Source organism: Rissa tridactyla, chromosome 24, assembly GCF_028500815.1.
Source record: "Rissa tridactyla isolate bRisTri1 chromosome 24, bRisTri1.patW.cur.20221130, whole genome shotgun sequence".
NCBI lineage: Eukaryota > Metazoa > Chordata > Aves > Charadriiformes > Laridae > Rissa > Rissa tridactyla.
The window spans coordinates 125,446-148,765 of record NC_071489.1 but is presented as its reverse complement, the minus strand read 5'-3'; the positions used below and the strand labels follow the sequence as shown (position 1 = coordinate 148,765).

Below are 23,320 nucleotides of genomic sequence, written 5' to 3'. Positions count from 1 at the left end.
ATCCTGCCGTCCGGCACAGCCTCGTCTCACATCCCTGTGGGAACACACCACGCGGCTCCTCTTGGGACCAGCCCCGTGCCGAGTCCCACACCATGTTCCAAGCCCGGACCCGGCTCTGCACGCGGTGGCAGCAGCGCCCGCAGTGGCACCAGGGCCACCCAGCCCCGGGGTGGGCACCCTCGGGCCCAACACCACCCCATGGGCTCGGCAGCACCCACCACTGCCCACAAGGGGTGGCTCCGCTGGACGCTCTCCCCCCTCAAAAAGCAGCCGTGGGGGTACATGCCCTGGGCCAAAAGCCCTCAGTCCCTCACCTCAGCCACCCCGAAATGCCACCAAAAGCCCCCAGCACCCCAAGCCCCACCACCACTGGGGTTTCCAGCGGGAGTGGTGGGACAGAGGCGGGATCCCAAATCCAGAGCAGCTTCTGGAGTGAGGAATCTGGACCCACAGCAGGTAGAGCCGCTCCTGTCACCCTGTGGGCACAGCCCTTGGGGTCCCGTCACCCCCCCAGCCCTCCCCTCGTGCCGCTTCCTCCCCTCCATCCCCCAAAAAGCTCCTGAACCCGCTCCTTGTCGCCAACAGCACGAGTGGAACCACCCAACAAACCACCCCAAACCCTCACCGGGGTCCCCTGCAGCACCACAAAATTCAAATAAACAAAACACTAGGATATAAGTTACTGCTTAAATTATTTGTAAAACGTCTTAAATTTTCTGTGACATATTTTAAATACCCCCCAAGGCCCCGCCCACAATGTGTGTTCCCCAGAGGGGGCTTCAGTTCTAGCAGGGACAGAGCCCGCCACTAACTGGAAGTCAACGGGGGAAGGAGCAAGGAACAGAGAAAGGGTTTCTTATCCTTTCACAGCTTCAACAACTCCGCGCTCTAAATATCAATAATAAAAGTTATAATAAAATAGTTCTTCGTGAGGCAGTGGAGATCGAACAAGCCCTTTCACGCCCTGGCAGGGGCAGCCCAGGTTTGGGCTTGGGCTCAGTAGTATAAACGGGCTTTATTTGGGGAGGGGAGGGAGCGGGGGGGGAGGTTCTGAGGGCAGGGGGGGTGGTCGGGGCTTGTCCGTGTTGGCCGGGGCTCTGGAGCTGGTGGAAGCTCGGGGGTTCAAGAGCTCGCCGTACGAGTGGTAGTCGAAGGCAGGGGGCTGGGTGGGCTGCATGCCCTGCGCGCTCAGCAGCGAGTGCAGCATATTGACCGTATCCTGGTAGTCACTGGCCTGGTTGGCGTTGTGCCCGTTGGCCCCGGTGGGACCCTTGTCCGATTTGCCGTGGGTAGCCCGGGCTTTGGTGGCCTGGGGTAAAGGGAGGTTGCCCGCATCCGAACTGTGGCCGGGGAGGTGGGCGGCCCCGGGGAGGTGGGGGTAAGGGAAGGGCATGGCAGGGCCTTTGGAGACTTTGCTGACTTTGGGCTGGTGCTCGTGGGCTCCGGCCGTGGCCATGGCTGGCGCCTCCTCTAGCAGGGGTCTCTTGCGGGACGAGGCTGGGGGAGCGTAGCTTTTGTGGGGCACGGCACTGGGCTGGATGCTGTGTTTAGAGTCTCCGGGGCGCTTGGTGGCCACGTTGCTGGGGCCGGCGCCAAGCTGGGCGTGTAAGTGTTTGTGAGAGTGGTGGTTGTGGTGGTGGTGGTGGTTGGAAGAGTGGCCCTTGTGTTTCTCCTTATACTCCCGGTTCTTGGCACCGCTCTCATCCGAGGAGCCGAGCCTCTCTGCGGCGGTTGGCACCTTGATCCGCATTTTGATCTCTTCCTGCTTGGAGAGGGGTGGCCTCTCCCCGCCTCCACCTGCCATTGGGATCCTCAGCTTCAGAGCCGAGGCTTTGTCACTCTTTTCAGGGGCGGGAGGACGCTCGAGGTTCTCCGAGCCACCGATGGGGATTTTCAGGATGATCGGAGAGGGGTTGCTGTCCTGCTGGACTTCCCTCTCCCGCTGCTGCTGGACGAGGAGATTCTGCGCGGCGTAGGCGTACTGAGACCGCACGTTGGCCTCCATGTTCTCCAGCTGCCGCTTCTGGGCTGCCAGCTCCTCGGCATGCTTGGCCCGGTACTCCTTGAGCGACACTTTGGCTGCTGGGGCGTTCTTGCCGCTCTGCTTCTGATAACCAGCGCCATCTTGCTGTAAAGGATGCTCAGAGGCCGACGAGCTTTCGTTAGTCCTGTGACTCTGGCCAATCTCCAGCTTGGCTGGAGGATGCCAGTGCTCAGACTGGGACATATCGGCAGCGCTCTGGTCGCTGGGTGAGTCCGCCGTGGCTGGCAGAGATGGCCCTGCTCCAGCAGTGGAGGATGTCGACATGCTCATTAACCCAGCAATGTTCATGTCCGAACTGTTGTTCCTGGAAATCATATTGAGGATTGTCTGCTCTGACAGGCTCTCGTCTTCACCGTGGTCATCAACCTTTGACTTCTTGGCTGCTTGAGAGGCCTGGAATAAAAGCAGCGACGAGACACTTACTTTGGGCTGTCACCAGAGCTGGTTCGGTGCAAGCAACTCACGCGGTACAGCGCAAGCTCTCATTTAAAGGCAGATCCACTTTGCCCCCAAGCCCTCCTTGTGGGAAAAGACCCAACCACTTGGAAGCAGGGTTCCCAGTGCGGTTGAAAAACCGAGGTCTCTACAGAGTTAATTCAGAACAGACGAACTCGAGTGCCGAAGCAACATTTTGCAGACACAGAGCGTTCAGACTGCCCCCCACACACACGCCCTTCAGACGCTGTCTCACATTGTCATACCGGAGATGCCACACAGAAATACATCAGCGCCTGTGTTCTCCTGCAAGCACCCCCCGTCCAAAGCAGATTCTTACCCGCCAGTTCCTGATACGTTTAAGCCGGTTGGGTGTTTTCTCAAGAATCTGCAGGAATTCATGAGTCAGTTCTGCAGAGGAGACACAAACCCAAGCGAGAGAGTCAGAGGTGGGGAGACCAGCACTAATCCATCAGGGCAACCCCCTACTTACTGATAACAGAGCTACTGATTGAGATGGAGCTACTCCAGGAGGAGAAATACTGACAACTAGTATCACTGACCACATTTAAACTCATCTCACTGTGCACTTTTTGCCATCTCTGTTGTACCACAGAAGCTGCTGCACTGGAAACCTTGGCATGACCTGAAGTCTACGACCCGGCTGGTGGCCGTGTTTTAACGGCAGACCCAGGAACAGGGATGCCAAAAGAACGTAAGAGCCTTTTTGGGGGGGGAAAACCTCGCTCCAAAACTTACCATCTAAGAGCTCCAGAGTTACAGTGCCATCAACGTATTCCCACCAGTGCTTCCCGTCCGTGGAGACTGGGATCTCCCAGTTGGACCACTTACAAGCCAGGTGGATACAGACGCAGGCCACAACGGGAGGGGTGTACTGCAGGCTGAAGGTGGTCAGGTGCAGGCTGAGTCACCAGCAGGGAGAGAGAAACAGAAAGCCATGAACTCCCAAGCCTGAACTTCAGCACTCACAATCGCCCACTGAACAGACGCTGCACAAGAGATGGACGTGGTGGGGAAGTCCCTGCCATTCCTCCCCCAGTACAACCCTACTGTTACAGGCGTCTCTATCCCGCTCCACCGATTTGCTTGTTCCTTCCCTGTTCTGCTGCAGATAATTTGGGTCCAGGCAACTCTGTCAACTCAAGGCTCTGCTGCTGCCCCACTCAAGTCCTCCTCCAAGGGAGAAAGCCAAGGGCTGGGTTTCCTGCCAGCCCCCGCCTCTGCTGTGGGCTCCGCTCGATCTGAGAAGAAACTCAGACGCTTCCAAGCGCAACTCCTGGGATGGCGTTCAAGGAGCAAACCGACCCTCTCTGGCTTTTAGGAAGGGTCTGGTCTTTCCCAAATGATTTTTAGGAAGAGCACTGAAGCTTCGGCTGTGAATAGCATTACATGCTGGAGTGACTCAGGAGCACCTAAAAGGGAGCCTGGCTGACTATCAAGCTTTTCCATTAGTAAATTAATTTGCCACGTGACTGCTCGGATGTCATTGCTGGGAGGTCTAGGTAACAATGAGAATGGGAGAACCGACGGCCTAAGAAAGCATCCTACCCTCTACCTGCAGGGACACCAGCTCCACTGAGCCTTAGAAACTGGGAGAGCAAGGGGAGTGCAGGATTTCCCCACTGTCACACTCATGAATCGTCCCTTTCAAGGAGCGCTTGATGGAAATGGTGCCACTGAGCACCTACGCGCAGCCGCAGGATGGCATTGTCTGCATTTCTTCGCCATGCTCAGCTCATTAAACATTTTTTCCATCAATGCGATGCAGAGAGACAGAGATATGCATCTACAGCCAAAAAAGTCTGAAGCCATTTCATTAATACTGTATTTATCCGCACACCAAGAAGTCAAACCCAGGAAATTCAGAGCCTTTATCCAGTCTGCCCAAGCCAAAAGTGAAGTTAAGGTGCACAAAGAGCCTTAACTCTGCCCCGTTATGATGCAGAAGGAAATAAAAGACAAACATCTGTAGCTACACCTGATAAATCTAGTTCATCACTTAAGTACCTTAATCAGGCGCTTCATGGCATCACTTTAAGGCAAAATTGAGGCTGTCTGGCTGCGTTTCTCACTTTCTGCCTGGATTTCTTTCAAGTATAACCTTAACTATAATTCCTTGGTTTTGCAATTATTGCTGCAGGGATAAAACACGTTTCAAGGATGCATTTACCCACACATTACTAACACCACCTTCCCTTGACGCTAGTTTATGCAGGAAACCCACACGGTGCCCTTTGGAGCTGGAGAGCACCTTCAACAAACAATTCTGCCAGCACGCCGTGGAGGCGAGCCGGGAGCACCTCTCACGGCAGAGAGGAGAGAAAACGACTCGCCCAAAGCCACGCACATTCATGGCTCGGAGGCATTGGCTGACCCTGCAGCTTCACCTCTGCTAGCACCTAAATCACCTTTTTCTCCCATCCTTTCAATTCTGTGAGCTCTTTCACAAAACCACAAGATTTTCTGTGGCCACAGCTCGGTCCATTCCAAACACTGGCTCCGTGATTTGGCTGAAACTGGTAATCCATGAGATTAAATTAAAAAAAAAAAAAACAAAACAAACAAAACAAACCCCATGTCGTTAAGTCCCAACACAAGGGCTGGTATCAGCCTTGCAGTGAAAAAATCGAGTCACAAAACTACCCAGACCTCTCAAGGTGAAAAAAACCTAGGGGCTTTTCTGCTTTCCAAGACTGTGCTTACAGGACTGTCTGTCCAGACGGGGCTATCCTTTTCTCTTGTAACACCTCTTGTAACACCTCATACCTGCATCCAACTACCCTTTTTTCCCCCTTTCCACTCTAGATCAGCCTTCTTTGGGGCACAGACCGTTATGTGTAGACAGTACACACAGCACCCAATTTACACCTAGGTACTAAGCAAGTCAAAATGTATATATTTGTTTCAAGTCTACCATTTTGTTTTGGTTTGTGGGGTTTTTTTTTTTGTTTGGGATTTTTTTTAAGTTTTGTAACTGTCTAACTGCCTATAAAACCAAAAAAAAAAAGCAGTGAAGTTCCTGAGCATCCCATCTGCCTCACTTATATGGCTGATTTTGCAGCTGGTCTTGACCAGCAGCTGGCAGGAGAAAGGGTTCCTGCTCTTCCTGAACCAAACCAAGCGATCCCCGGTTGCTCGCAGGCTGACCGATACCCCAGGGGTCACCAGTAGCACATCTCCTCCAGATAAGACCCTCTTGTCAAATATGAATCAATTGTAAAATAATAACCTGTTGGTAGCCATGAAATAGGAAGTTTGCGCCAAGTCCTTGCTGGCTGGAAGAGAAAAGGAAAAAACAGGGCGTTAGTCTGCGTATCCTGACAAATATTATTGTATTTTAATACAAGAACCACGGGCCTCTCGCCACCACGCACACAATGAGGCACCCAGCACAGTTCAACTAACCCCACGCCGCAGCTAGAAGGATTTTAGAAATTACTGTACATAGAGAGCTTTGCGTGGTTCATCAGAGCCACAACATCATGTCAGTCACTTGCAACTGCCTCTATTTTGACATATTTTGTTATGGTTATTAAGGAGACTGACTGCAGGCCAGTTCTCGGGCAGTCCCGGCTGAACACTACAACTTATTTTCATGGCTCATCTCTATTGAGCTGAGGTTACACGGAGGAGACGCCACAAGCACCCGACATCTGACGTCGCTTACCTCGCACTAGCTGCGTGCACTTCACCACGTGGGTGTGGGGATGGTCAATAGTGATCTCAAAACCTGGAAGAACACAGACATACGGGCATCAGAAAACCAGCGGCACACCCCCACGGATCTACGAACCTCACGTTTCCTGCTCCTGGGGGACAAGGCCTTCTCCCCTTCCCTCCTACAGCTCCTGCTCTCTGCTCGGAGGCAAGCAGGAATAGAGGAGCCCATTTTCCTGCATCCAGAAGACTCAAGTTCTCCAGTCACAAAACCTGAAGGTCGCTGCTGCTGCCAGACCTCCAAGCAGCTAAATGACTTCTGCGCTTGAAAGACCTCACTGAAAACAAAACAACTATTAAGGATTTTAAAAATAGCAGGACAAAGCCTCTTACAGCAGCTGGGAGGAAGGAGAAGACAATGGCATCTGCTCAAAGGAATTTCTGTCACCCAAAAAGCTAAGAGGAAGCAGACGTTTTCCCCTTTGAAGGAGCCTACAGCACTAAAGACAACTGAACTTAATCCTCCCTTCAGTTTCCTATTCAGTTTGGGCATTATGTTTTAAAGAAAAAAAAAAAATTCAAATTGGTCCATGTGTGCAACAGATTTGGTTATTCCCACGTGGAACGTTCTAGAAGAACTGAGATATTACAAGGCAACTGGAGAACTGAGTCGCTGCAGAACTGGGCTCACAGTTTAGCCACTGTCTTGCCAGGCCGGCGCGTGCGACCCATCGAGGCACCTGCCCCTCCTGTCCCCTTGCGAGTGAGGGACTACTGGCATCTGCTCCGAACCGAGTCAGAAACAACAAAGGCCCACTGAGTATTTTGGCGTGGAACGCTACCTACAAACTGCCTCTGAAATGGAATACACGTTAGTAAAAACAAGTTTTAACAGTACATTTTAGAAAGGAACATGATACCAGATCCAACAGCCACAGCCCTAAGTGTAGGCTCCAGCTTCTACTTTCAAAAAAAACCCCCAAACTGTTGGTTTTTTTCCACATTCAACTATATGATCAATATATTAACTTTCAACCCAGGTTTTGTTAGACATCTCTCAGTGCAAACTCCTTCCTGGCCACAGGACTAGAGCATTATCGAGTTCAACAGCACAACGGAAGACAGTGACCGGCGTCCAAGCAGTACAAAACCTGTTGTGGGGGGGAAAAAAAAAAAGAGACGAGCCACACTCCCACGCTTTAATTTCTCTGAGCATTGAACCTGACACAAGTTACACCTGAAAAAACTGACGTTAAAAGGAAAACAGAAGGAGTGGGTGCGAAAAATAGAGTTTGTTGCCTGGACTCTTGCTCTCCCACTGGTACATCTGCCCTCCAGCTGTGGAGAAGACTGTGCGGTTAGGCTCTCCGCTCTGCGGAACACTCCTGGGTCTGGGATTCGTGTGGCAGCCCGTCCGCTTTGAAAAACTTACCCAGGGTCTGCAGTATTATGCTCTCTAGAATGACCAGGTCTTGGGCTTGTTGCAGGTAAGCCTGGGGTTGAGAGGACAGGCAAGTTACTCACGATGAGGCACTCCGTATAAAGCCTGCACATTTCTAACACCCTTTTCTCAGGGAGGCAAAAATAGCAAAGGGGAATCTTTATGCCGATCTGCACTGGGGGAACTGGCACAGATTCCCTGCCAGAAAAGAGAAAGCAGAGCGCTGGGGCGGACCCACTCCCCTGCTAGTGCTTCTGCTAGGGGGTTGCTGCTTCTGGATCCACAGTGGCCCTCTCAGTCCTGGTCCCTCGCACTGCACGGGACGGCTATACGAGCAGTACAGGAGAGGAATTAGCTGCTTTTTTTGGTTTTCTTAAGCTTTCCTGGATAAAGCTGCCCCTTTTCAGCAGGGTTGGCTGCTCAGTTCCAGGTAAGGTGGGCTGCCTCAAGAGATGGGGAATCGACAACGTTTTTAATAAACCCACCATTAAACGTGTGGGGACAGAACAGAACCAAACTGCACGCACCACCTTCTGCTCTGCCACAGGCACTACTCAATCGCAGCAGCCAACATCCATGCCCTCCTCAGAAGCTTTTCACGCAGACACTGTTATACAGCACATCTGAGTCACATTTGCAGCAGCACAGCAGAGGAGAACAGAAGAGAGGCTGCCACAGAGCAGGAAAGAAAAGCCTTCTGCTGTACAGAAGCCAAAAAGCTCTCAGTAGTGTAGGAGCAGTCGAATTGGAAAGCTGTCACTGACCATCCTAGGACCCAGCCGCTCGCTTAAGAGAGCGGGTACTGCTGAACCCGATTTAACGAGACGCTGTAGCCACGCAATTCAGGATGTAGCACGCTTCCGCCATTCCCATTCCTCGTGCCTCTGCTCCTCACATCAGAGCCCAGTTCTCCGATCTCGACACTTACCTCGCTCTTGGTGTCTAGAGGAGGTTCCTGGGGATGCAGACAGGCATGTGCTACCTTGATAACGTAATCCAGCTTGCGAGGCTGCTCCTCCACCTTGGCTGCCAAGAACAGAGCTGCCGGTACCACCGACTTCAGAGAAAACACAATTTTTTAAAAAATTAGTAAGTTCAAGATTAAAACAAATAAATTAGGTTAATTCTCAAGTCTAAAACAAATACTCCTTTAGGAAAGAAAGCCCGTGCAAGTCCAAACACCACTAAGAGGGAAAAGGGTCTCTGGTGACTACCGACAGCTACAAAGCACCCTTCCCTTATCAAAGCCCCCTCCCCAGGGTCGGTCCCACCGCGTCACCCCTGAGCTGGCCACCGGGCAGCAGCAGGAGCGGAGCTGGGTTCCCGGCACCACCACCCCCCCCCCTGCCCCGCCAGACCCCAGCACACTTACGTTCCTGTGGAACTGGGTGAAGGACTGCACCATATAGAAGCGGTGCATGTACACAATGGCCGTGTTGATAGTGAGTTGGGAGCTGATGGAGTTGTTAAGGAAACACACAACCCCAACGACAACCCCTGGGCAATACGCTCAACTCCCCTTCATCCCACTGGCACCAGGCCGGGCCTCGCTCTCCCCGCTGCTGAGACACACCTGGCTCTCCCTGCTCCGGGCGCCGGACCTGGTCCTCCCTGCATCCCGGCATAGCTCTCCCTACTCCCGACCTCACTCTCCCCACTCCCGAAATGGGCACAGCTTTCCCCGGTCCCAAAACGCACTCGGCTCTTTCCCCTCCTGAAACGACCCCGGCTCTCCCCTGGCCGGACCCAGCCCTCCCTGCGGCCGGGCCGGCTCTACCCGCTCGCGAAACGGTCCTGACCTTCCCCAAACGCCGGCATAACCGTCGCGGCTCCCAGGCCGGACCCGGTTCTCCCCGTTCCTGAAACGGGCCCGGCTCTCTCCGGGCCGGGCCTGGCCTTCCTCGCACCCCGGCACACCTCTCCCCAACTCCTGAAACGGACCTCGCTCTCCCCGCGGCGAGGCCCGGCTCTCCCCGGTCCCAAAAAAGCCGAGCCGAGCGTTCTCCCCGCTCCCGGGCCCAGCCTGGCCTTCCCCGCGCCCCGGCGTAACCGTCCCCGCTCCAGAAACGGGCCCGGCTCTCCCCGGTCCCATAACGCGCTCTGCTCTCCCCACTCTGGGGCCCGGCCCGGCCTTCTCCACAGCCCGGCATAACCGTCCCGGCTCCCGAAACGCGCTCGGCCCTCCCCGTTCCTGAAACGGGCCCGGCTCTCCCCGCTCCCGGGCCCGGCCTGGCCTTCTCCACACCCCGGCATAACCGTCCCCGCTCCCGAAAACGGGCCCGGCTCTCCCGGGGGCCATCCCCGGCCCTCCCCGCACCCGGGCCTGGCTGTCCCCGCGGCGGCCAGGCCCGTCCCGCGGCCGCAGTACCCGAGGGCAGGCCGCGCGGCCTAGCGCGGCCGGATACACGTTGAGACGCTGTCCCATGTCCTGCAGCAGGTTGGCCGCCTGCTGCCGGTACGAGAGCTCCTTGTCGGGATCGAGCCCGGCGCGCCGCGAGGGGCTGCGGTCCAGCTGCTCGCGGGTGAAGTACCAGCGCCGCCCCGCCGCGCCGCCGGCCCCGCCGCCCGCCGAGGCCTCCATGGCGATCTGCGCCCGCGCGCGCACGCACGCACAAACGGACGCCAACGGCGCGCCGACGTCACAAGGGCGGCAGCGCGCCCGCACCGCGGCGTCCCCGGGCGGGGCGGGGGAGGCACCCGCGCACTCAGCCGCGCCTGCGCGTTCTGACGCACTAGCGTTGCTAAGGGGCGTGGCAGCCATTGGCCACGCCCCCCGACGCTTCCCGTCAGCCCCCGCGGCGCCGCCCATCCCCGGCACCGGGCCCCCCTCAGCCCGCGCCGTCTCCCCCCACCCCCGGGGCATGGGCCGCCTCACGGGACCGGGCCAGGGTCGCTCCAGGGTCTTCCCTTCCCCCCCCGGCGCCTGGTCGCCCCCCAGGATCTCTCCCTCCTCCCGGGGCATGGGCCCCTTGGGAATCTCGGCCCCCCACCCCGGACCCCAGGGCCCCCCCCCCCCCCTCCCCGCCCCACAAGCCAGGCCACAGCTCGTATCCAAAGTGAGTTTTATATATAATTTATCTGTACACACGAAGGACAAAGTACCTCAGGTCGGGTGCTGGGGGGGGGTGGGGTGGGTGGAGGGGGAGGGCGCGACATCCCCCTCCCCCGGGGCTACGCCCCCTCCCCCATCCCCCCGTGTCCCGTCCCCCCCCCCCCCGCCAAAAAAAAAACCAAACGAAAAAAAAAAAAAAGAAAATGAAAAAAAGTCACTTCATTATTTTTTTTTGCATTTAAAAGGAGGGGAGCTGCGCCCCCCCCCCCCTCCCCTCCCCCCCCCACCGGCTGTCCCCCGGCAGGGAGTAGGACCCGGGGTGGTCTGGGAGGGGCCACGGAGGTGCTTTGCCTGCACCCCCCCCTTCCCCCCGCCCAGGCAGGCGGCACTTCAATTTGGCACATGGAGGGGGCTGGGGAGACCCCCAAACCACCCCCCACCCCCCCCCCCGGCCCCATCTCCCCTCTTTGCACATGGGGGGATTTCAGCAAAGGGGGAAGCTGCACGCCGACCCCCCCTCTGCAAACCCCCCTCCTCTGCAAACCCCCCCCCCAACACAGCGCCTGGGGGCGGGGGGCACGGAGGGGGGGCACACACACACACCACCCCCCCCCCCAGCCACCTCCCTTGTGTCCATTTCTCCCTTTTTCCTCTTTTCCTTTTTTTTTTTTTTTAAATATGTAGATTTTGGAGGTTTTTTCCTTTTTTGCCTGACCCCGGTGCAGCCTGGGGGACACTACCCCAGGGCGGGGAGGGGGGGGGGGGGACGGGGGGGCCGCCCCAAACAGTACGGGGGGGGCCCCCCTAACTCCCTCCGGGGCCGGCGTTGAGGAAGTAGGTGGTCATCTCCCCCTTGCCCTTGACCTTGACCAGCCCCCGACACTCCAGCACGTAGCCCTTGGCCGCCAGCACCTGGTACAGGTCCGTTGTCACCTGATGGAGGGGGCACAGACGGGTGGAGGGGGGAAGGGGAGGGGGGTCTGGGGGGGGCCCCTGTCCCCCTCTCCCTGTCCCCGGCTGACCTGGATGCGGTCGGGGACGCCGGTGCTGTCCATGCGGCTGGAGACGTTGACGGTGTTGCCCCAAATATCGTACTGGGGCTTGCGCGCCCCGATCACCCCCGCCACCACCGGGCCCATGTTCAGGCCTGGAGGGAGGGAGGGGGCGGGGGACACACACACACACACAGAGTGTCACAGCCCCCCTCTGCCGTGGGGGCGAGGGCATGGGGCAGGGGGGGGGGGAGAGGGGAAAAGGGGGGGGGGGGTGGGCAGGGGTTTGTGGGTGTAAAGGGGCAAAGGGGAGGAGGTGCACAAAGGGTTTGTACGTGCAAGTGAGCGTGCAAGGGCAAAGGAATGTGCAAATGGGCATCCAAGGGGTGTGCAAGGGGGGGGGGGGCGGGCGATGGCAAAGGAGTGAGCAAAGGGGTGTGCAAGGGGTAATGGGGGGGGGGGCCAAGGGGAGGGGGCGTGCGAGGGTTCATGCGTGCGTCGGAGTGCGCGACGGCAAAGGGGCGTGCAAAGAGGAAGGGGCGTGCAAAGTATTTGCACGTGCAAATGCGTGTGCGAGGGCCGAGGGGCGCGCAGAGGGGCGTGCGAGGGGCGAGGTGGGCGGGGGGGGAAGCAAAGAGGGGGGTGGGCAAAGGGTTTGGAGGCGCAGAAGGAGCGTGCGAAGGGGAGTGAGGGCCTGCGGGTGCAAGGACTAAAAGGGACGTGCAACACCGGCCTGCGCAACGGAGCGTGTGAGGGCCCTGGGTGTAAAAGCAAAGGGGGCGCGCAAAGGGTTTGGGTGTGCAAAGGGGTGGGGGGGGCCTACGTGTGCAAGGGGGGGTGTGGGCAAAAGGGGAAGGGGCGCGCAGAGCCTTTGGACGTACGCGGGGGCGTGCAATGGCAAAGGGGTGTGCAAAGCGGGGGGGGGGTGTGAGGGCCTGTGTGTGCAAGGACTACAGGGGTGTGCGAAGGCCGGGTGTGCGACGGCAACGGAGCGCATAAAGGGGCGTGCGAGGGCCGAGGGGGGCACAAAGCGGGGAGGGAAGGGGAAGGGGTGTGCGAGGGTTTGCGTGCGCCGAGGGGCGTGCGAGGGCAAAGGGGTGCGCGCGAGGGCCCGTGCACGGCTCTGGGGGCGCAGCGGGGGGGGGGGTGCGGGGGGCTGCGCGTGCGGAGGGCAGGCGCGTTGAGGGGGGGACGGGATGGACGGGGAAGGCCGGGGGGGTGGGAGGGGGGGGGGATGTCCGCAGACGGGGCGCTCACCGATCTTCATCTGGAAGTTGTTGAAGGAGTGCTCGTTGATGTACTTCATCTGCTCCATCAGGTGCATGGCATAGTCGGCCAGCGCCGCGATGTGGCTCCGGCCCTCCGGTCGTAGGTGGAGGCGTTCAGCCCCGAGGCCGCCATGTAGGTGCTGCCGATGGTCTTGATCTTTTCCAGCTGGCGGTACTTCTGCTCGCTGATGATCTGGGGCCGGGGGGGGAACAGCGAGGGTGGCGTCACCCCCACCTCTACGGTACGCCCCATCTTCCTCGCACCCCCTCCCGTGGGTCTCTCCCCCCAAGCCCCTCGCACGCTGCTCCACGGCCTCTCCAGCACCCTCTGCACCCCGTCTTCTTCCATCCCATGGACGGGGCTCCGCAGCCTCTCTGGGGCGCCGTGCACCCCATCCCACGGCTCCGTGAACACGGCTCCGCCTCCTCTCCGGCGCCCCCGTGCACCCTGTCTTCTTGGACCCCATCCCTGTACGCCCCACGGACGGTGCTCCCCAGCCTCGCTGGGGCCCTGTGCACCCCAACCCCTGCACCCCACCCCATGGGGCTCCATGAGTGCCGCTCCACGGCCTCTCCAGCACCCCGTGCACCCCATCCCCTGCACCCCATCGCCTGCACCCCACACACGCCACTCCACGGCCTCTCCAGCACCCCGTGCACCCCATCCCCTGCACCCCATTGCCTGCACCCCACACACCGCCGCTCCACGGCCTCTCCAGCACCCTGTGCACCCCATCCCCTGCACCCCATCGCCTGCACCCCACACACGCCGCTCCACGGCCTCTCCAGCACCCCAGGCACCCCATCCCCATGCATCTCACCCCTCTGGTCCCCCATGCACAGAGCTCCGTGGCCCCTCCAGCACCCCATGTGCCCCATTTCCTGCACCCTATCTCATGGCTCCATGAACGCTGCTCCTTAGCCTCTCCAGCACCCCATCCCCACGATCCACCCCATCGCACCCCCACTCCGCCCCCCGGCACCTCGTCGAAGTCGGCGATGATCTCGTTGAGCAGCCGCAGGCACTCGACGCCCTCGTTGTTGCCTCCAGCTCGACGTAGAACTCGGAGAAGTTGCTGATGGAGGCGAACATGACGGCCACGCACTCACAGGACTGGTAGTAGAGCTCGTCGTTGCGCCGCTCCCGCGCCAGGAAATGTGCCGCCACGTCCTTGGCAGGATGTTGTGCAGCAGCCGCCGGTTGTAGGCCTGCAGCTCCTCCATCTCCTCCTTCTCGCCCGTCGCCTGCGTCGCACAGCGCCATGCAGGAGCCGCGCCGGGGCCCCACGGCTCCCCCAGGGTGCGGGGAAGGGGACGGTCCCGGCCCCTCGTCCCCGGGTCCTACCTGCAGCTTCCAGAGGAAGTCGAGGCGGGCGGTGGACTCGACCTGCTGCGCGTGCAGGTACAGCGCCAGCGCGAAGACGGCCAGGATGACGGGGGTGACGTACCGCAGGGCCACCTTCCCCTCTGCCGGGCTGTGGGCAGCCCCACCCGCTTGAGCTGGTGTGTCGGACGAGTCCGTGCCCACCCCAGGGACCCCAAGACGGCACCCACCCCAGTGATTCCCAAAGATGGACCCAATCCCCAGAAGATGCACCCACCCCAGGGACCCCAAACCTGCACCCAGACCCCTAAGATGCCCCCACCTGAGGGATCGCCAAAGACGCACCTACTCCAGGGACCCCAAACCTGCGCCCAACTCCAGAAGATGCACCCACCCCAGGGACGCCAAACCTGTGCCCAACCCCAGAAGATGCACCCACCCCAGGGACCCCAAACCTGTGCCCAACCCCAGAAGATGCACCCACCCCAGGGACCCCAAACCTGCACCCAGACCCCAAAGACGCACCCACCTGAGGGATACCCTAAGATGCACCCACCCAAGGGATCCCAAGGGTGCACCCACCCTGTAAGACGCACCCAACCCCAAAGACGAACCTGACCCAGGGACCCCAAAGCTGCACCCGGCCCCCAAAGCTGCACCCACCCTCACAGCACAGACCCCCAACAAGGGACTCTCCTGCTGCTGCCCACCCTCATCCCGCTGGTCCCAGTTTCCCTGCTGGTCCCAGTTCCCCGCTCACCATTCGCCCTGGGTCATGTTGAAGGAGGGCCTGGGGGGAGAGGAGCCGGGGGTTAGTGGGGTGGGGATGTGGCTCCCAGGGTGGGGACCCCCCGAGGGGGGGACACCGGGCACTCACAGAGCATTAGCTACCACCAGCAGGTCGGCGTTGTCGAAGAGGGCAGCCTGGGGCCCCCCTCCACCAGCACCAGGTAGGTGGCCTCGATGGCCACCATGAGCAGCAGCTTGCCGATGCTGCTGATGTGCAGGAAGACGGAGCAGGCCAGCAGGCTCAGCACCACGCTGTAGCTGAAGTACTGCGGGAGAGAAACGGCAGGGACGCACCCGTGAGGAACCCCTGCCAGCACCCCACACCCATGGGGACACCTTGCACCCATGGGGACCCCCTGCCAGCACCCTCAGGGGCTCTGCGCCAGCTCCCATGGAGGACTCTGCACCCGTAGTGACCTATGCCAGCACCCTGTATCTGCCGGGACCCCGTGCCAGCATCCTGTAATCTTAAGGATGCTGCACCTGCAGCACCCTGTACCCTTGGGGACCCTGTGCCAGCACCTTTGGGGACATGGGACCTGCAGGGACCCTGCGCCAGGACGCTGCATCCTTGAGGACGCCATGCCGGCAGCGTGGGGGATGCTGTGCCTGCAGGGACCCCACGCTGGCACCCTGTACTGTCAGGGACCCCACGCCAGCATCCTCGGGGACACTGTGCCTGCAGGGACCCTGTGCCAGCACCCTGCACCCTCGGGGACCCTGTGCCAGTGCCCATGCAGGACTTTGCACCCACAGGGACCTACGCTGGCACCCTGCATCTGTGGGGACTCCTTTCCAGAACCCTGGGGGACACGGCACCCATGGGGACCCTCTGCCAGCATCTTGCATCCTCAGGGACCACGCGCCAGCACCCAAGGAGGACCTTGCACCGGCAGGGACCCACGCTGGCACCCAGGTAGGATCTCATCCCAGTGCCCCTGCACCCGTGGGAGACCTGCACCCATGGGTGCCCCATGGCCACTCACCTCGGGGAAGTCACAGGCCAGCCCGTCACGGTGGCAGGGGCCCGCGGGGGTCCCCAGGGAGAAGTTGAGGGCCCGGAGCTGGCAGGGTCCCACAGCCTCAGGGGTGACATTGAGCTCGCGGGCGGCGCAGTCCCGCAGGGACACCCGGCTGCAGGGGAACTGGGAGGGGAGAGAGGGGTGAGCCAGTGCCCCACAGCCCCCCGCAGCCCCTGACCCCACGCCCCTACCATGTTGACGAAGGCGGCGATAAAGACGAGGAGGATGGTGAAGACCCCGATGACGGTGCTGCGGGCGCGGGACTGGACAATCTTCCGGGAGAGCCGCTGCAGGGCAGCAGGGAAGAGCTGCGGGTGGAGAGGGACCCCGTCACGCATAGCCGAGCCCCTCCGCATCCCCCCCACCCATCACCCCTGTACTCACGGTGACACAGGAGTAGACAGCGCAGACAAAGAGGATGGCGGCAAGGAGGATGAAGATGCCAACATAGACACCGAGCATCAGTGGGGAGCTGGGGAGAGAGGTGGCCATGAGCACCTGGGGGGAGCAGGGGGGCTGGGGACCAGGGTCTGGGGGGGGCTGTGGCACTCACTGGGGGAACACCACGATCTGGAGGCAGCAGATGAAGCAGAAGACGAGGAGGGTGCAGGCCACGTAGCCAGCGAAGCGGTCGTCCACCTTCTTGGAGTACTGCGGGGAGGAGAGGGGTGAGCTGGGCTGGGCCAGGGGGGGACAGGGGGGACGGGGAGGATGGAGGGGCCAGGACAGAGGGGACCACGGAGCCAGCAGGATGGAGGGGACACCACAGATTAGAGGGTTCAGAGATTACCCACGGAGAAGGTGGAGGTGACCGCAGGGGCTGGAATGGAGGAGACCACGAGGCCAGGACAGAGAGGACGCAAGGGATGGAAAGGATGGGATGAAGGGGGACAAGGAGGACCCCCAGGGAATGGAGGTGAGATGAGGGGAACCAAGGTGCTGATGGGGCCGGGACAGAGGGGACTTCAGGGGACAGAGGGGACCGCAGGGCTGGGAGAGAGGGACCCCCACCTTCTTCTCCAGCTCGGGCGTCTGGAAGGTGAGCAAGAACTTCTTGACGTGGTCCTTGCGGAGCTGGTCGATGCTGCGGGCATCGATGGCCCGGCTCAGGAACTCATCCACCTCATCCTCGGGGTTGAGGGCCTCCTGGGCACCACGGCTGGGGACACGGGTGGGTCAGGACCCCTCCAGGCCACTGGCTCTGCCCCAGGGAGGGACTGGCTGTGACACCCCGGGCACCCCAGCATAGGGACACTTACTTGTCCTTACTGGAGTCATCGATGCCCTGAGGAGACACAAGGGAGGTGGGGGTGTCAGGGACACTGGCGTGGATGGGGGGCACCCGCACAGATGACGAGGACATGGGGGCACCCAAGGGTCACCAAGGCCACCAAAGATGGGGGACAGAGTCCCAGGTGTAACCAGGACGGGGTGGATTCCTGAGGGTTCCCCAAGCCTGGCGAGGATGGGGGGGTGTCCCCAAAGGTCTGCAAAGGGAGGAGGGAGGGGCCTGGGGTGGGGGGGGGGGGGATGTCTGACACCAGTGAGGCGGGGGGAGCCCTGAGGGTCCCCAAGGCCAGTGAGGACAGGGGGGATCCCCAAGAACTGGTGAGGACAGGGTGTACGCCTGGGGCTCCCCGTGGGCTCGTGATGACGGGGGAGATCCCCAAGGGCTGGTGAGGATAGGGGGGGGCAGGGGGGGGGAGACGGCTGGGGGTCCCCATGGGCCGGTGAGGATGGGGAGAGGCCCGGGGGCTCCCCGAGGCCATGGGCTGGAGCAGGCGGGAGGAAGCATGCGAGGGCTGCGGGCAGGGCAGGGGAAGCCCATGGCAGCCGCGGAAAGGTGGTGAGCGGCCGATACCGCCGCGGTGGGGGCCCCTGTGCTGAACACACACACACACCCCCACCCCCCGGCGAAGCCGCTCACCATCTGCCGGAAGGCCTTGGAGTCCTTGGTGCGGGAGAAGGAGCGCTCGGGCACCCAGCGCGGCACCAGCCCCTCCGTCGAGTTGGCGCGAGCCCGCTGCAGCTTGGCCAGGATGGCTTTCTCCTCCTTCTGCGGGGCGACGCGGCCCTGAGAGGGGTGGCCCCGGGGTGCCCCCCTCCTCCCTCTGTGTCCCCCCCCCTGAGGTGTTTCCCCCCCCCCCCCCCCCCCCCCAACTCACGCGCTTCTGGCTGCAGCCGACGATAAGGAAGGTCTCGATGTTGTGCTCCTTGAGGTAGGCATTGCGCTCGCCCCCGTGGCCCGGCTCCACCTCGTAGTCACCGTTCAGGTACTGCAGCGTCGCCCAGGTGATGTGGATGCGCCTGGGGATGGGGGGGATGAAGGCGCTGAGCACCCCCCCTGCCCTGTGCCCCCTCCCCCCCCACCCCAAACCCCAGCCCAGCCCCCCCCCCCTCATCCCGGCTCACCCGGCTTTGCCGCCCGCTTCCATGTGGTTGGCGAGGGTGACGTCGTTGGACCAGACGTCGAACTGCCACTTGCGCAGCCCCAGGACGCCGCAGTGCACCCGCCCGCTGTGGATGCCCACGCGCATGTTCACGTTCACCCCCGTCACCTCGCGCACCAGCCTGCGGATGGCACCGGCACCGCGTCACCCCGAGGCACCGCGTCCCCCACCCCAAGGCCCTGCGTCCCCGGGCCGCTGAGCACCGGGGATGTGCCAGCACCAGGGACGGGCACAGCCCCCCAAGGTGCGGTGGCACCAGGGACATGCCGGCACTGGGGTGGGATGGGGTGGATTCCCAAGGGTTCCCCAAGGATGGGGGGGGGGGGGGGGGGTCCCCAAGGGTCTGCAAAGGGAGGGATCTGGGGGGGATGTCTGATGCCAGTGAGGATGGAGGACCCCTGAGGGTCCCCAAAGCCAGCGAGGACAGAGGGGCACCGGGGCTGGGCATGGCCCCCCCAGGGCTGCAGTGGCACCGGGGATGTGCCAGCACCAGGGACCGGCACAGCCCCCCAAGTTGCAGCGGCACCGGGGACATGCTGGCACCGGGGTCAGGCACAGCCCCCCCCGGGGTTGCGGTGGCACCGGGGCTGTGCCAGCAGCAGGGACGGGTGCGACCCCCCGTGTCCTGCCCCACTCACGAGATGGCCTCGATCATGTCGACCCCCATCTCCACGCAGCAGTGAGCGTGGTCCCCCGCGCGCCTCTGGCAGCCCCGACACGCAGTAGTAGCAGTCCCCCAGGATCTTGATGCGCAGGCAGTGGTTCTCCTGGGGGAGGACGGGGCAAGTCAGGGGGGCTCCAAGAGCCGCCCCCCCCCGCCCCCAACTCCTCCCTTTGCCCCCACCGCTCACCGCCGCCAGCTTGTCAAAGCGAGCGAAGAGCTCGTTGAGCGTCATCACCAGCTCCTGGGCCGTGCACTGCGAGGCCAGGCTGGTGAAGCCCTCGATGTCCGCGAAGAGGATGCTGCCAGGAGGAAGAGCGTGGGCTGGGGAGGGACCACACACCACCCCGATCCCCTCGGCTGGTGACAGCTCCCCCAAACCTCACCTCCCCCCCAGCCCCTCCGTACCTGACATTGTCGTGCTTCTGGATGTAGATCTTGTGGAACATCATGTCCTCCTTCTTGGTGTTGATGTCCTCCTTCATCTCCATGGCCACGTGCTGGGGCAGCACCGAGAGCAGCAGGCGCTCCTAACCCCAGCACCGCCCTGTTAGCAGAGGACCAGGACCCCCCCCAGACCCCCCAGCCCAGCACGGGAGATCACAAGACCCCCAACTCACCTGCTGGCGGTTCTCGCGCTGGAGGTGCAGACGCGCCTGGATGTAGCCGCGGGTCTCCTGGAAGGCCTGGCGCTGGGACACCTCAGCTGGGTAGTGGGTGCAGACCCCCACCACGTTGGTGCAGAGGAATATGAGGGCATTGGCGCTGAGCTGATGGGGGAGGGGGGCTCAGTGCGGCCACCCGGGGACCCCTGGCCCCATGGTGAGACCTGGCTGGCTCTGCCACCCTCCTCTGCACCCCAAAACCCTGGCTCTGGTATGGGGGGATGCTGTCAGGAGAAGCAGGGGGGGAACATGGGGCATGGACACGTGGGAACCTGGGCACCCAGAGCAAGGGGGACGTGGGGGTGCAGGGACCCAGGACAGGGTGGATGCAGGGGCATGGGGACAGAGGGGACCAGGGTGAGGGGGGTGTGGGGCACCTAAGGACATGGGAAACCAGGGCAGGGGGGGCTGCAGTGACACAGGGGACCTGGAGACCCAGGGCAGGGGGACACAGGGCAACCGGGTCCGCAGGAAACTGGGGCACGCGGGGACCGGGGCACGCGGGGACCGGGGTGGCAGAGGGGACCTGGGGACACATTGGACTAGGGCAGGGTGAACCGGAGGGGTTTCTGGGGACCCAGTGCAGGGGGGACAAGGGGACTTGGGGACATTGGAAACCACGGCAGGAGGGACCTGGGGATCCAGGGCGGGGGGGATATGAGGATGCAGGGACCTGGGGCAGGGGGGACATGGGGACCAGGGATACGGGGGGAAGCGGGGACGCAGCCAGGCCCCGCGGGCCCTCGGGAAGCGGAGGAAGCCGGGGGAGGGCCGGGAAGCGGAGATGGCTGCAGCAGGAGCGCTGCGGTTTCCCCCCCTCCCCGTCCCTGTCCCTGTCCCCTGGGACCGGGGCCAGGGCTATTTATAGCGCTCCTTTGGGCTGGGAGAGGGGGCCGGGCACCCACCCGCCGGCCCCACTGCACCCCCCGGCCACGGGCCGCAGCCCCATCGCTCCCACCCCATGGGGTGGGCACCGCTCAGGGGGGCTTCCCCTCCCGTGACCTCCCCCCCCCAAGTCCTCCTGGCCTCGGCCCCCTGGCCCCCCCGGCGTCACGTTCCTCGCCCTGCGTCCCATGGGGACGGCACGTGGCCCCGGCCCCGGCCAGGCAGGGCGAGGGTGATGGGTGGCCCCATGCGAGGAAGAGGAATGCAGCGAGGCCCTGCTGGGGGCTGGGAACACAGCGGGACCCCCCAGTGCCCCCCTGTGCCTGCAGCACCCCACTGGGAGGACCCACCACCCCGGCAGGGAGGCAGGACAGGGGACACCGGCAGGGTCCCAGCCCCTCCGGGTGGCAGCCACCCCCCCTGCCCTGGCGCCCCGGCAGCCCGGGCAACCCCGTGGGGGTTTCCGCCGGCACCACAACAGGGGCTTTGTGGGTACCCCCCCGGCCCCCGAGCACAGCCCACAATGGCAGGTCTGTGCACAGCCCCGCTGGGACAAGGGGCCCCCCTCACCCCCGGTGCAGGGCTGCGGCAGCGGAGCGACCCCCGGCCATGCCACAGGCAGCACCCACAGCACCCTGGCAGGGGACCCCCACCGCCACGGGGCAGCCGAGGGGCCCCTCCCGCATCTAGAATTTTCCATGGGCAAGAAAAGCCCGATTTTGCAGAGAGGGACTCAGGGAGCCACCGACAGGGACAGGGATGGGGGGGTCCTACCCGAGGCCTCCCCCATCCCACACCCAGGCAGGCAGGACCCCCTCGGCGCAGCCTCCCCCGTGTGTGCGCCCCCCCCCCCCAGCCCTACCTGCTTCCAGAGGAAGGGGTCGGCGGCGTTGCGGTGCCAGGCAATGGCGAGGTGCAGGGCGGAGAGGAGGACGCCGGCCAGCACGGCCGCCCGCATCCGCACCGGCAGCAGCGTGTAGGTGATGTAGATGAAGAAGACGCTCCACCAGACGCCCTCGGCCGCGCTGCGGGGCGCGACGGCCACTGTCCCCAGCGCCTGCACCCCGGCCAGCAGCCCCAGCACCACGTAGCTCACCACCCACATGTAGTCCTGGGGGAAGGCGCTGCGGCTGCACAGCACCATCAGGAGCAGGAAAAGAGCCGTGGCGCTCGCCAAGGCAGCGGCCACCGGCACATGCGGGGCACCAGGCAGGCAGTGGAAGAGCAGCATGACCCCGCAGACCAGCACCAGCACCCCCATCAGCACCGTCAGGCCTGCTCTGGGTTCATCTGGAAAAAGTAGCGCTGGTAAAGCCGCTCCAGTTTGGCCGACTGGAAGCGTTTGGAGCGGAAAACCTGGAGCAGCCGCCGCCAGCACTCGCCGGCCGATGGTCGCCCCCCGGCCCCCTTCGGCCCCTTGGCTTCGCCGTCCTCCAAGCCCAGGTCCACCGATTTGAGCCCCAGGTCTCCCACGGGCCCCTTCTTGCCATAGTGGTCCTCCTGCCAGGTGCAGTGCAGCCCCCGGGGGGGCCCCCCGCCCCGCTCCATCTCAGGGTCCTGCAGGCAGCTCATGTAGCGGGGGCCGCAGAGGGCGGCGCGGGGGACGGGTGCCCTTCTTGCCGTTGCGCTCCCCCCATGCCGTCTTCCGCTCGTCCACCTTGGGCACCAGGATGCCGCTGAACCACGACATGCTGCGGGCGCCAGGAGGGGGTCAGTGCTCGGTCCCCCCACCCCCGTGCCCCCGGAGGGACCCTGGTGCCCATGGGGTGCGAGGCGGCATTTTTCCCCAGCTGGCAGCGAAGGGCCCTTGTGTCCCACCCTGGGGGGGACGCAGAGCCTAGGCCCCAATTCCCCCACCAGCCCCATGGCCCCTGCAGGTGCCCGGTGCCGGTGTCCTAGTGTTTGGCCCTGCCGAGGCCGCCCCAAGCCCGTCCTTCCCAGCGCAGCGACCTGCGGCAAAGCTGGAACCGTCCCGGGCGTCCCGGCCCTGTTTGTCTTGAACGGCGGCCAACGGCCCATACCGGGCAACCCGGCCCCCCCGGGGCACCGGGAACCAGACGGGACGTGGCAACCGGTCCCAGCCGCGGGCAAACGGAGGTGGGGATCGGCCGCCCGGGAAGGGCCGGTCCCGGCGGCGGCCGCCTCCCTACCCGCCTGCTCCGGGCACGGCCCGCGGCGAGCCCCCGCCGAGCCCGGCACGGCCCCCCCGGGACCCTCCCGCCGCTACCGGGCACCCCCCGGGGCTCAGCTCGGTCCGTGTCCCCCCTCCCTCCGCGCCGCACCGGGCCCCGCGCAGTACCCCCGCTGCCCGCCCCCCCCCCCGCGCCGCGCCCGGCCGGCCCCGCTCACCTCCGCCGCCGCCGCCGCCGCCCGCGGGGCCCCGGCACGGCCCCGCCGCCGCCGCCGCCCGCTCCTACACGGCGGCCCGCGCTGCGCTTCCGCCGCCCCATCCCGCGCTCAGGCCGGGCCCCCGGTGGCGGCCCCCGGTCCCGGTCCCGGCCGCAGCCCCGGCCCCGGCCCCGGCCCGCCCCGGCCGGTGCCCGCCCCCCCCCCCCCCCCCCCCCGCCCGGATCCTCTCCCGGGCGCTCCCGACCGGCGGCCTTAAAGGCGCAGC

The 23,320-nt window shown here is 63.0% G+C and overlaps 2 protein-coding genes across 4 annotated transcripts; both read right to left on the bottom strand.

Annotated features, from left to right (window-relative positions):
- Positions 1-675: 675 nt before the first annotated feature.
- CCNT1 (cyclin T1) lies at positions 676-10,200 on the bottom strand. 3 transcript variants are annotated; one of them, XM_054183137.1, is made up of 9 exons: positions 10,004-10,200; positions 8,971-9,052; positions 8,527-8,655; positions 7,590-7,650; positions 6,168-6,230; positions 5,730-5,775; positions 3,239-3,402; positions 2,820-2,890; positions 676-2,437 (listed from the first exon to the last, which is right to left on the bottom strand). In XM_054183137.1, exons 1-9 carry the CDS (start codon positions 10,177-10,179, stop codon positions 1,016-1,018), a joined length of 2,214 nt encoding a protein of 737 aa, XP_054039112.1. In that variant the 5' UTR covers positions 10,180-10,200; the 3' UTR covers positions 676-1,015. The 3 variants fall into 3 exon arrangements, with proteins under 3 accessions (XP_054039112.1, XP_054039113.1, XP_054039114.1); XM_054183138.1 differs by lacking the exons at positions 7,590-7,650; positions 8,971-9,052; positions 10,004-10,200 and having other exon boundaries at positions 8,527-8,644; XM_054183139.1 differs by lacking the exons at positions 2,820-2,890; positions 3,239-3,402; positions 5,730-5,775; ... (3 more) ...; positions 8,971-9,052; positions 10,004-10,200 and adding an exon at positions 2,736-2,800.
- Positions 10,201-11,398: 1,198 nt separating this feature from the next.
- Positions 11,399-22,396, bottom strand: ADCY6 (adenylate cyclase 6). Its single transcript, XM_054183122.1, is given in 28 exon segments — positions 11,399-11,583; positions 11,673-11,797; positions 12,900-13,007; positions 13,010-13,103; positions 13,894-13,955; positions 13,958-14,083; positions 14,086-14,155; positions 14,256-14,385; positions 14,995-15,024; positions 15,112-15,167; positions 15,170-15,289; positions 16,010-16,168; positions 16,237-16,353; positions 16,430-16,517; positions 16,599-16,696; positions 17,057-17,204; positions 17,305-17,330; positions 17,973-18,101; positions 18,211-18,352; positions 18,458-18,616; positions 19,134-19,189; positions 19,191-19,262; positions 19,347-19,458; positions 19,565-19,686; positions 19,777-19,926; positions 21,569-21,988; positions 21,991-22,314; positions 22,316-22,396. Coding segments are annotated over 28 exon segments (3,453 nt in total). The 3' UTR covers positions 11,399-11,454.
- Positions 22,397-23,320: the final 924 nt, after the last annotated feature.